At 32.5% G+C, this 12,541-nt stretch overlaps 2 protein-coding genes across 2 annotated transcripts; both read right to left on the reverse strand.

Moving 5' to 3' along the window:
• Positions 1 to 926: 926 nt before the first annotated feature.
• LOC115707644 (probable pterin-4-alpha-carbinolamine dehydratase, chloroplastic) lies at positions 927 to 2,528 on the reverse strand. The gene is made up of 3 exons (XM_030635664.2): positions 1,941 to 2,528; positions 1,356 to 1,548; positions 927 to 1,210 (listed from the first exon to the last, which is right to left on the reverse strand). The coding sequence occupies exons 1-3, from the start codon at positions 2,286 to 2,288 to the stop codon at positions 1,119 to 1,121; spliced, it is 633 nt and encodes a 210-aa protein (XP_030491524.1). The 5' UTR covers positions 2,289 to 2,528; the 3' UTR covers positions 927 to 1,118.
• A 1,362-nt stretch (positions 2,529 to 3,890) lies between these two features.
• On the reverse strand, positions 3,891 to 5,889 carry LOC115706325 (pectinesterase PPME1-like). The gene is made up of 4 exons (XM_030633942.2): positions 5,318 to 5,889; positions 5,038 to 5,244; positions 4,714 to 4,952; positions 3,891 to 4,409 (listed from the first exon to the last, which is right to left on the reverse strand). The coding sequence occupies exons 1-4, from the start codon at positions 5,819 to 5,821 to the stop codon at positions 4,244 to 4,246; spliced, it is 1,116 nt and encodes a 371-aa protein (XP_030489802.1). The 5' UTR covers positions 5,822 to 5,889; the 3' UTR covers positions 3,891 to 4,243.
• Between the last annotated feature and the right edge of the window lie 6,652 nt (positions 5,890 to 12,541).

The following is a 12,541-nucleotide window of genomic DNA, read 5'->3' on the forward strand; positions in this document are numbered from 1 at the left end:
TTTCTCTTTCTTAATTTCTCAACTGAACACAATGTATGTGACTACTATTTATAGTGTTTGCACAGAACACACTAAACAACTAAGGGCATAACTGGCTTAACTGTCAAATAGTTAAATTAGTTGAGGTGTAACACAATTGTTAAAACAGTTGATAAAACCAGTTATTTGTCACCTTAAGGTATCTCTTAGCATTTTTCTATAATAATAGTTGCACTTAAGTACAAGTATAGTTAAATATTGAAAAAATATGGGTACTTAGATGCAAATTTTAACACACTTGTAAGTTTACCGTAAAAAAAATACTATTATAATTTAAGTAATTTTGTCTCAAATACCCCAAAGTTGTAAGTACCCGAGTTACTTTGGGTACTGAAGAATGCAATATGGCAATACAAACATAATCTTTCCTACTTCCTAGCACCCAGCAGAGACTTAACAAGCCTTTTCAATTTGTAGGCATTCTAGAGCAAAGAGATTCTATGGCCAGTCAGCAGCACAGAGAGGGGGACTAGAGACCGGAGAGATAGAGAAAAAGTAAATATTTATATGTTATTAAAATATTAAGCATATCGACGTTATTGTATATACAACACACTTTCTTGTTTTGTTTAATGAGGTATATAGTATTTATTTAGAAGAGCAATTTATAATACTGAAAATAGAATTGAAACATACTATTTTATAGACCAGTTTGAGGACTAATTTTGTAGAAGAAACAAAACAGGAAGAAAGAAACCAGTTGCCAATGTGACTAACTTAAAAAACTTACAGATAAACCCGTACTTCAAATGAAAATGAAATCGAAACAATATCCCTTTTTACATAATTGCATATATGATTAAAATGGATTTTGGTTTCGTATTCATCACCAAATGGAAGAATATCGTGACCTGACACTATAATTTGAGTAACGTGAGGAAGAAATCTTTTGAGTCCAGGAGAAATAAATAGCAAAAGAATAACACTACTTTCAAAAAATACTAACAGTAACATTTTTTTTTTCTTTAGCAAAATAATAATAAAAAAAAAACTAAAATTTTCCTTTTCCTTCTGAAGAATCACATTACAGATTGATTTTGTCTCTTGGTCTTGGGTGAATGCGATATGATATGTTTGAATTAAGCCCAAACTCTTTTTCTAGGGGCAAGATCTGAAGTTTTTATCTCATCTAATTTGGCTGCTACAATGAAATCATTCATGCTCAATCCTCCTGCAACAAACAAAACCAGTGACCATGTAAGAAAGCATGAAAATTTGGCCATCTTAGTTACCAAAAAAGGAAGAAGAGTTTGATACAATGTTAAAATGATACTTAAGGAGAACACAATTGACAAGTTCATGAATGTGTTTAGTACCAATGGAAGATGTCCATAATACAGCTCTAATTTGATTAGGCTGTTCCAAGTGGAGATCTGGAAAATGGCCTGTACTTTCTACAACTTTGTATATCCTATTGATAAGTTCAATACCACATTGATAGTCTCTTAACTTCCATAAGCATTGTAGTTTGAGATTCCCTTCTTCATTTATTAGTCTCCAACCAATAACCTATTCACAAAAAGAGCATAAACAAATCTGATTAAAACAAGAACCAAAGGCATACATTATACAAAAGCAAAATTCACAAATGAGCATTAGTAAATTTACTTCTGACTAATAAAAGATTGCAGAACCAAAAGATGATAGACTTGTGTCTTTCCTACCTATACAGTACCCGAAAAACCAAACTACTTCCCAAATATATATACAGTCGAATTTCAAGGGTAAGTGTTATCTGTATAATAAATAACTACTTACTATTTATTTATTTTAATGGTTTTTTTTGGAAAATTCAAATACTTAAAAACAAGCTCAAAATTAACAAAAGCTATATCCACTCAGTAATTTCATCGAATACCATTCAATCATTACTAATAGAAGATAAGAATTGGGAAATTGACCTTCTTGAGAAGTTTCGTAGCCTCATCCTCTGACATGGGCGGTTGCATAGGAGAGACATAGGGGTCACACTGTTGCTGGGCGAGAGAGAGAGCATCCAAATTGGGGATAAGGATTTTGTGCTCAGTGCTAACGTTGCCCAGAACTTTCTCTCCGAATTGGCTTTCCAGCTCGGCCGGGAAAGGGTCTCTGGCACCGAAATCTCCCAACATGTCACCACCCATAGCTGGAAGCCTAAAGCCGAGCCGGCTTCGAGTGGAAACGGAGAACAATCCAGTGGGTTTGCAGTGAGACGGAGTATGGGATAGGTGGGGGAGACGTAGTGGGAAGGAGAGGTGGGCGGTGGCCATGGCTGAGTCAGTCTTTACTGAGCTGTTAGACTTTTGTTTGGATTATCGATTATTGACGTGAAAAAGGCTTATCCTTTCTCTTCAAAGGAATGTAGGTAAAGATAACTAGTGGGTGGTGCGGTGCCATGTCATCAAGATTGAATCCAACACGTGGCACCTACCTACAACCACAGGTTTTTTTTTTTTTTTTTTTTTTTTTTAAATTTCAATCAACTCGTAGCATTTTTTTTTTGGTAAATACTATTTTGGACCCTCTGTTTTACAAAAGTTACCAATTGGACCCTGTGTTTTGTTAAATGACAAAATAGACCCTGTATTTTCTAAAATAGTACAAATAGGACCCTGAATTGATTTTTTGTCAAAATAAAGTTTAATTATAATCCGATCTAAAAGTGTTATGACAAAACTGTTTACATTTTTTTGTATCTGTTCGTATTAAGTATTGTCTTCAAGTTGGTTGTATTAAAAAAAAAGTTGTTAAAAATTAAGCTCAGGGTCCTATTTTTACTATTTTAGAAAATACAGGGTCCATTTTGTCATTTAACAAAATACAGGGTCCAATCTGTAACTTTTGCAAAACACAGGGTCCAAAATAGTATTTACCCTTTTTTTTTTTTTTTAGCACAAAATAATTTTAATTACTAAAATTTTATGCTCAGTCAAGATTAAATGCAATAAAAACTCACAAATCACATTTGTACGACCAATGTGGGTAGAACATACATATAATTTATTTTTTGATAGAATAATTACAATAAACACAATAATTACCTAGCTATACTAAAATCCTATCATATATGACAAGGTAATTATTTGATTTATAAAATTATCATCAATTGTAAGTTTATTATATCATGCTGCTGTTTTGTTATTTTTTTTATAAACTATTTCAATAATAGGAGGACACCATTGATGAGTAGAAAATTTATCATATGTAATTATTTGATTTAGAGGCTTAGTATAGTTCATATATATGATATATCTTTGTTTTTTTTTTTTAAATTGAGCATGGTGATTTATTGAATTTTCAGTTGACTCCTCTTAGACTTTTCTTCTATTTTATTGCAAACAACTTGGTAATAAGCCTAATTTATTAGTTATTTTCTCTATAAACCACATCTTCGTAACATTTCTTTTCACAAAAGATTGGATGTATTTGTTGGGTTGGCAATCTATTAACATTTTTATTTATGTTTATGCTTTCTCACCAATATATTTTTGTAATATTTTATTATAACATATATGAAAATGTTTCTACTTTTCCATCAGTTGATAACTAATGGGATGCACATTTTTATTAGAAATTTTAAAGTACTTAATACCATATTATGTGTGGTCTTATAATTAATTAATAATTTTTTTATATTATTTATTAAATTAAATTGTAGGAGATTATCTGACATTAAAATGAATTAATAACAATTTGTCATCTTATAGTATTTGACACCTTAAAATAGTACTTAACATTTCTCTAATAGAAAAGGTTTAAAATATATACTAATAAGAACAACAACATAGGTCTTGTTAGAACAAAAAAAAAAAAACTACAGGTAAATAATTTTTTCTCAAAAAAAAAAAATATATATATAAATAACAATAAAGTTAGAGCAAAAAATTAACTTCTTATTTCTGGATAATGTATTGTCAAAATTAAATTACACCAACACACCATTTAATTTGCAAAATGGGGTCCATTAGATATCATGTAATAACAAAAGAAACTAACAAAATTCTTTAGTACTGATGAAAACTTAAAAAATGAAAAAGAATTAAGTACGTAAGTATAGGGTCTCGAGATGGAGCTTCACATGAGATGAAAATCCCATGACCTTCGGACCACTACGTACGTGGAGAATTATCATATTGATCATTGTTACTTACACATTATATGTATATATATATATATAAACAAATATATAGTTTCTTAATTAACTGAAAAATTCCGTTTTTATTATTTATTTCTTCAATTTTGGAGGAGGGAGCAACCACTTGGAAGCCTGGACGTAGCCGAGTGTAATAAAAGGTTTAACTTCTTCATCGGTTAAGTGTTTCACATATTTCTCTCTTTTAGTTGCCATTGACCCTTCTCCAAAACTTTTGTATTCTCCATAATAAACTTTACTGCATTATTCATTATAATATATAATTATATATAAAAACAATAAATCAGTATATAACGCCACTTGTTGATATTGATGCAATTCATTTATAGTAATGAGACTCATATATTTTTAAATTAAAATGAAGAATATTGTTATTAGGTAGCAATGTTGTCCTACATTATGAACTATGAAGTGACGATCTGAGCGTAAATTAATCACAATATAAATATAATTAAATTATGTCATGTTAGTTTGGTCGACCCAAAAATAAAAATCCTACATATATTTGGTGAATTAATTAAGGATTATATATATATACTTACCCGACATCATCAGCGTCGACGCTCCAACCACCAGGGTGGACAACTTTGGTCATTTCAGTATAGGCATAAATGACTCGAGGCATGTCACCCCAAGGCCTGCCTAAATAGGTAGTTCCTTTGCCGAGCCCACGAATAACACCATGCACGAATGAATATCCAGTGTTCTCTGATGAAGAGTTCCTTCCATTTGCTGTTACCACTGTTAGCCCTTTGTCACCCAGCACAAATACTTGTGCGTTCTGCATATAATACATTAACCACTATTATGTATTGTTGTTGTTATAATTACATATTAATTAATTAATGAAATAAATTATTACATACCAAATACATAGATGTTCCTCTGCCGAAGATAAAATCAACAGTACCCTCAATATAACAGTTCTTAAAGAAGTGAACGCCCATGTCATCACAAAGCGTGTCTTGAAACCCAATGAATCTACAGTCATAGAATGCTCCTTTATTTCCAGCAATTCTCAATGCCACAGCTTGACCATCATTCTTGTATGGATCTGGCCTCGGAGCAGAATTCTACACATTATTTTAACAAATCAATTAGAATAAATGCATGTTTTAATAAAAAATAAAATAAAAATATTAATACCTTGATAACGAGATTAACACCAATGAAATAGTCGGACAAGACAATGACGGTTGCACTATACACTGTGCCGAGCTTCTTAGCCGTATCACCGAAGGTAATAATGGGTTTGTCTGTGACAGAAGAACCAACCAAAGCAACAAAGTGTTGTTTGAAATCGATCTTCACCTTCTCCTTGTACTCACCTGGTCCAATATCGATGATCACCCGTTGCGTGTTGTCTTCCGGTACCGTTTTGACGGCATCATTAATAGTTTTGAAATCTCCGCTGCCGTCTTTTCTAACTGTAACGGTCCTAGGTGATTCTTCTGCCTTAACCAGAGCTGGGTCCAACTCCTTTGATCTCTCTTTAAAAGGCCTTATGTTTTCGTTAAACCATTTGTTTACCTCTGTCTTGATTTCCGGGACCGGCGTATCGTCAGCCGCCAATACTACGGTGGCGGCCGCGATGAGTAGCGATATTGATAAGAGTAAGGTAACGGGTTTTGATAAGGTGGAAAGAGCCATTTTTTATTTCTATAGTTTAATTACTTATTAGTTACTCATAATAGTTTTTATTTGTTTGTGTTGATTTTGAATTAACGTTAAATGCATATTCCTTATATAGGTAAGAAAGTTGGATTATTGTTTTGTTTTCAGAAATAATGCCAGAGACTAGGAGAGGTTTTCGCTTTGTTTTTGTTTGGTTTGTAGTTTAGATTATTTTTTTACTGGTGGTTGAAAAATTCCTACCATTTTTCTCTTTCTAAAAAAAGAAATTATAATTCTTTCTTACCCATATTACAAGTTCTAATTATGGGGTCTTCCTCATCAGCTTTAGATGGAAGATAGAACTGGGAAATAACACATGATTCGTACCTGAGACAGAAATGGTATATGATTTTATTGTGTGTAGAAAAAAATTGAGACTGGGAGCAGGGCCGGCCCTAACTTTTAGTGGGCCATAGAAAAAAAAAATTATTTTGGGCCCCTATTTAGAAAAAATATGGTATTTTTGAAAATCAGTAAAAAAAATTGTATAATTTTAAAAGAAAAATATTTTTTTGGGCCCCTGAGATAGGTGGGCCCTAGGCACAGGCCTAGCCCGCCTATGCCCAGGGCCGGGCCTGACTGGGAGTTGATGAGTAAAAAGAAAAAAAAAAGATTGTTTGATAAAATAAAATAATAATAGTAAATAAGCAAAATAGTAAATATAGCTCTGAATAAAACGAAAAACATGAATAGTAGCAGCACAAAATCTGAAATGAAGATATACCTGTGTTTAGGTGTGAATGCCTAAAGGTAAAAGTAACTGCCATTTGATTTTTTTACGAAGATAAGGTTCACCTCAAAGAGGCACAATAAGCTACCTCTATATAAATACATTCACCCAAGCTATTAGCTAGGAACAGACAGAGAGAAGGAAAGAGAAAAAGAAGGCATCTAATCCCATCAAGCATGTTTTATCAATCTTGAAAGAAATTATTCTTGCTTTCTCTTTCTCTACATAGGCTGCTTGTAAGCGTCAAAGCATAACAGCATGCTTGTATACAAACTCCATTGAATCCTTCACCTCAAATTCTTTAGAAAGATAAACTTCAAACAAGCGTGTTTATATGCACGCTCTTTGTTTATTTTATCTTTTTCTTTCTTCTTCATCTTATTTCTCTCTACACAAGCAAAGTTTGCATCAATACTGCTTCTATTTACTAAAATATTTATTTACACACAGCTGAGACTATTGTTAAGAATAATTTCTTGAAATCTGTAGAACTCTATTTTATTGATAAAACCTAATCATAGCTTAAATGCTACCGTAAACGTAGACAAATGATATTATGCCGAACTGCATAAATTTGTTTGTTACATATTCTATATATATATATATATACTTATATGGGTATCTAGCAATGTATACACATAGTTTTGCTTATAATTCATATATACATATTATGCTATAATTACGTTTATTTATATAATTTATATTAAGTTTATAGTTGTTGGGTTTTGTGCCCTAAATAAAACCCATGCCATTTCAATATAATTAGATTTACTAATTAATAAAGATCAGAAATCATTTTATTTTGCATGGTTCACATGATTTATTTCATGATTATATTTAATGTATAAATTCTATTAAGTCCTGAACATATGTATTTGTTCATGATTATAATGTTGTCAACACAGTAGAATATAATCATGATTATATGTTCAAAAGTTTAATTCCTTGATTTGTCAGTTCACTGGATTTAGACTGGCATGATAATCAGTTGTAGGTATACTTACACCTTGGATAAGTGTTATGTCCTTTCCAGGGCATTGGCAAAGTTTACCAGTATCAGATGTATGGAGTATACATTGGAAGGGACCGATATTGAACTTGGATTAGATATGATAAATTTACCGTAATATCTATTCAATTCAATATCATCTAGTTGATCCTAGATCAAATGATCTTAATCCTGACATGGTTAGGGTCGATCTCAAGAGTATTATTCGTGTTCTTTGATTTGTTAGTTAAGCCTACTTTTTGGTCAGGGTGATACGTACATTTTGGGAACATGATAGTACAATTGAGTGAGAGCGCTAAACATAGGTATAGAATCTATAGCTTCTATAGGTATTTAGAAGAAAAACGACGTTTTCCTTCGAGCTTGGCTGAATAGAGATATATAAATGATTGAGATCTCATTTTAGTGATTATATTAGTTCACTAAAATATCATTCATAGTTGGCCAAGTGTTTTAAGGATAAAATACACTGAAAAGGTGTAACGGTAATTTTATCCCTATGCAATGTAGATCATCTATAGAGGATCATTGATTATTGGGATTATGACAATGGATAATTAATAGCGTATCTATATCGTGGAACATATAGAGCGTTCTATGTAACTGAGAGTGCAATTCCAAGTTCTATGGTGGAGGCAATGAGGAATTAATAAGTTAGTGAATTCACTTGGTAACTTCTAGATCTGCTTATTGGAAGCTTAGTTATATAAGCCCATGGTCCCCATACTAGTTGAGACAAACTGCTTGTAATACTCAGTTAATTGATTTTAGTTAATCAATTATAATTCTAAAATTAGACTATGTCTAGTTTATGAATTTTTTCACTAAGATATGTCTTGATTGTGAAAGAATAGTGTTTTAGGGTTTATTCGTTAATTAAGAGACTTTATGGAGTCTAATTAATAAATATTATAAATGAAAATTTTATTTGATAGTTATTTTAATTATTAAATAAATAGTTTTGGCATTTATAGGGTTGAAAGTGTAAAAGTTGTATTTATGAAAAATAGGTAAAATAGTTGGGAAAAATGACAAAACCCAAACTTGAGTGGGGCTCATTAAGTGGCCGGCCATCAAGTTTAATTTTACCCTATTTTTATCATTTTTTTTATTCCTAATAATTCAACCCTAACCCTATTGAAGATAGTATAAAAGGAAGGCTATGGTCTCTTCATCCAAACTAATGCCTCCAACACTAAAAACCTAGCTTTCTAATGAGACCTCTTCCTTCTTCTTCTTCCTCTTGAATTTTCGAAACACTAAGCCTTTCTTCACAAATAAATTCAGCCATTAGTGATTGAGTAAGTGCCCACACACATCAAGTTGATCCTCAATCATAGTGTGTGAGACCGTGAAGAATCCAAACAGAAGGAACGAGTTTCGGGCTCAGATCTTGGTGATACTCTGCTACAGAAAGAATACAATGGTTAGAGATCTGAGCGGAAGGAGTCATTTAATTCTGTTGCACCCACTGTAAGGTTTCTCAAACTTTATATTTGTTTATTTACATTATTTTAGAAATTCATATTTAGGATGTTAAAAACATACATGGTAGTAAATCTAGATCCTAGTAAAATAATTCCAACAATAATTATTTATTACGCGTTATATCATAAGCTCTTATTTATTTATTTATTATATTTTTATATTTAAATGTTTAGCTAGAACTCCTATACATTTTGGCGACTCTGCTGGGGAAGCAGGATTTTGGTTTATTGTTTATCTTCCCTGACCACAGTTATGCCTTCGAGATGATCCGAAATCTTTATCTTGGTCATTCATTTCATATCCCCTTGATCGTGTATTGGCTAGACAATTTGGATTTGATCAACATGTTCCTCATGATTGAAAGATAGGGGATTTAGAAAGGGCAAAATAGTCATGTTTGTTGGATTCCTTCCAACTCTCAAAACGATCTCACGACACATTTCGTTTACCCGGTAAAGAAAGAGAAGGCGAGTTTTTTGTTAAATTTGCTAACATATGGATGCAACATCATTGTACTGGATTAATCGGTCGAGGTGAGGCTTGTGACTGAGAGAAAGACGTGGTCTATTGTCAGGTATCTCTTTACTTGCTACTCTTCTCTTAGTAATGCTAAATCTTTGATAGTTTATACAAGATAATATGACTTTGTTGTTGAAAACAGGGGTGTACGTTCCTTCGCAAAAGTCTTTTGCCTCCTTTAGCATCCCATGAACTCTTTTTAGTTGATGAACGTCATACTCTTGCCAATCTTAATATTGGGTCCGTAGGAGATGATGTAATGGTAGCTTTAGTGGGTAAACCTTCTGACGCTTTCGGTGGTAATGATGTTGCAGTTCGACCAAACTCTGAACCACGGCCCTTTCATTGTCCAGGAACTAATGGTGACAGTGATGCTATCACGAACTTGGTTAGTATATATATATATTTTTTGCTTATGGTAATTTGTTCGTAGTCTTTCACCATATATATATATTTTATATTATATTTTTTTGTTCATTATATATCATTTTTTTTTAATTTGAAGGTCATTACAAGATACCCACTCGTCCCTTCTTCTGGTAGTAGCACAATTCAAAGTACTACCACACATGAATTACAACATTAGTAGTGCTTCTAAACATATGGAAATAACGTATCTCACTATCAAAGACTTGGCCAAGAAAGGAGACATTGTCATTGAAAATTGCAAGACCAAATCAATTTTAGCTGATCCTCTAACCAAAGGGTTAAGTGTCGTGTTGTTTAATAAACATGTTGTTAATATGAGCATTTTAGAATCTTTTGATCTTTTGGGTTAGTGGGAGTTTTTTTTTTCTGTTTGTTTTTATAAATTATGATTATTTATAATTTTTTAAATAAATCTATGAACTACATTTTATGTTTCAATATTTTATTATTGAATGAATATGTTTTTAATTATGTTTTGTTATATTCTCGAGAATGATTGAATTGAAAGCATGTGGTTCATACTGTTGTGATCATTGTCTTTTTAAATTTAATTGCTTAATGACAATTGTATTTTGTTGGCTTAATTTTTAAGCATATTCAGTGACACTAACTTATTTTAAGTAGTGTATGATTAATTTTATTGGCTTATTTATTAAGCATCACGGTATTAGTGAAATTGAGTACTAATAAGAATATTATGTTATTTTAAATTGATCACATGTTGAACATAATTCCTTACCATACTACTAGACTTATTGACCATGTCGATTTAATACTTTGGTATTTGTGATTATGAATATTTTTCGTTGAATTAAAAAACAATATGACTGTCATAGTTCATTATCAAAGGTTAAATTGGACCGGTATGTTGAGATGCTATCAGAGAACTATCATTTTTAAAGTGGTCACAAAATGTTTTCCTATTGTTCAACCCATGAGTCATTTTTCAAACAAAATTATTATTATTTTTTTTTGATAAATCAATGAGATGTATTGCACAAACTAAATTTACAAGCTAAGAGCACCCCAAAAAAGAGGCCTCAATCTATACAATTCTTTTCTTCTTTGTTTTTTTTTTTTTTTTTTTTTTCAATTTGCTTACACCAGATTTCTATGATGTCTATAGAGCACAAAACTACTCTCTATCTACACTTGAAAGTTTCTTTGGCAAGAAACTTTGAACCCAAGTCTTTAGACTCCATTTCACCTCTTCAATCAACCGATTGGTGTCAGCTTGCACCCCCTGCCACAACACGACATTTCTCATTTTCCAGGCAGCATATACCATTGTTGCAACCGCAGCACTGTAGACAGCTATCTTGAATCTTGATACTTTTGCCCTCCCAATCCACTTAACTAGATGCTAAATATTGTAAGTGACAGCATTCCAATTCAGCCATGACTTGATCTCTATCAAGCATTGGTTGGTTATCCTGCATTCAAAAAATAGATGGTGTATACTCTCATTACAGTCAGCACACAAATTACATGTCTCTTGAATCTTTATACCCATTCTGAGTAGTCGGTCTTTGGTCTTTAGCTTATTCAACATCACAAGCCAAAGTATCTTAGAGTGCTTGGGTGTATTCAGTCTTGACCATACTTCTTTGCTCTAATGTATTTTCGGTTTTGGGGTGCTGAACATCTTGTAGCATGCCTTGATAGCATATTTATCCCTGTGAAAATCAGCAATAACATTCAAAGATAAGATCTGGTTTTTAAGAGCTACAAGTCTCTTCAAATACCAACTCGAATGGATAGAGGCATTGTATCTCCACCAGCTTTGACCTTTGATGTATACACTATTCACCCACCTCAGCCATAAGCTCTCTTGTTTGTTTGAAATTGCCCAAATATACTTGGACATAGCAGCCTTGTTCCAAGTTTCAAGTTTAGTAATGCCTAAAACCCCCAGTAGCTTTAGGTTGACATACATTGTCCCAGGCCACAGCACCTGCTCCATGAAACATTGCTTGGCCTTTCCATAAGAAAGCTCTACAGATAGCTTCTATGGAATTCAGGATTCTTTTGGGCATGATTATGATTTGACTCCAGTATGCCTGAATGGTAATCAAAACTGAGTTGATAAGTGTTGTTCTCCCAGCAAAAGATAGGTTCCTTGAGCTCCAGGTTTTGATTCTTGCTGTCATTTTCTCCACTAAAACCTCACTTTCTTTCCTGGATATCTTCTTACCACAAATTGGGACTCCCAAGTATGTGAAAGGAAGCTCATGTCTCTGAAAGCCTGAGAGTTGTAAAATTCTATCCACATATTCATGTTGCATGTTACAACAATATACAGCAGTTTTAGAGGCATTAGGTTGCAAACCTGATGTTAGTGAAAAGAGCTTTAAGGCTTGTAGCATGTATAATACACTCTTGAGATCACCATGGTTGAATAATAGAACGTCATCTGCAAAAGCCAGATGGTTTAATTTGAGGCTCGAACATCTGTCATGGAAGTGAAAGTCTTCCTTCTCTCCAATCTTCCCCATCAGTCTAGAAAAGTATTCCATACCCA

This window comes from Cannabis sativa, chromosome 1 (assembly GCF_029168945.1).
Source record: "Cannabis sativa cultivar Pink pepper isolate KNU-18-1 chromosome 1, ASM2916894v1, whole genome shotgun sequence".
Classification (NCBI taxonomy): Eukaryota; Viridiplantae; Streptophyta; class Magnoliopsida; order Rosales; family Cannabaceae; genus Cannabis; species Cannabis sativa.

Bases quoted from the DNA above. Each gene is read 5' to 3' on its own strand.
- LOC115707644 (XM_030635664.2), bottom strand. From the start codon at position 2,288: ATGGCCACCGCCCACCTCTCCTTCCCACTACGTCTCCCCCACCTATCC. The intron at 1,549-1,940 runs GTCAATTTCCCA...TTTTGTGAATAG, and splicing joins CTACGAAACTTCTCAAGAAG to GTTATTGGTTGGAGACTAAT. The intron at 1,211-1,355 runs GTACTAAACACA...TGTTTGTTGCAG, and splicing joins ATTATGGACATCTTCCATTG to GAGGATTGAGCATGAATGAT.
- LOC115706325 (XM_030633942.2), bottom strand. From the start codon at position 5,821: ATGGCTCTTTCCACCTTATCAAAACCCGTTACCTTACTCTTATCAATA. The intron at 5,245-5,317 runs GTATTAATATTT...AATAATGTGTAG, and splicing joins GTGTTAATCTCGTTATCAAG to AATTCTGCTCCGAGGCCAGA. The intron at 4,953-5,037 runs GTATGTAATAAT...TATTATATGCAG, and splicing joins GAGGAACATCTATGTATTTG to AACGCACAAGTATTTGTGCT.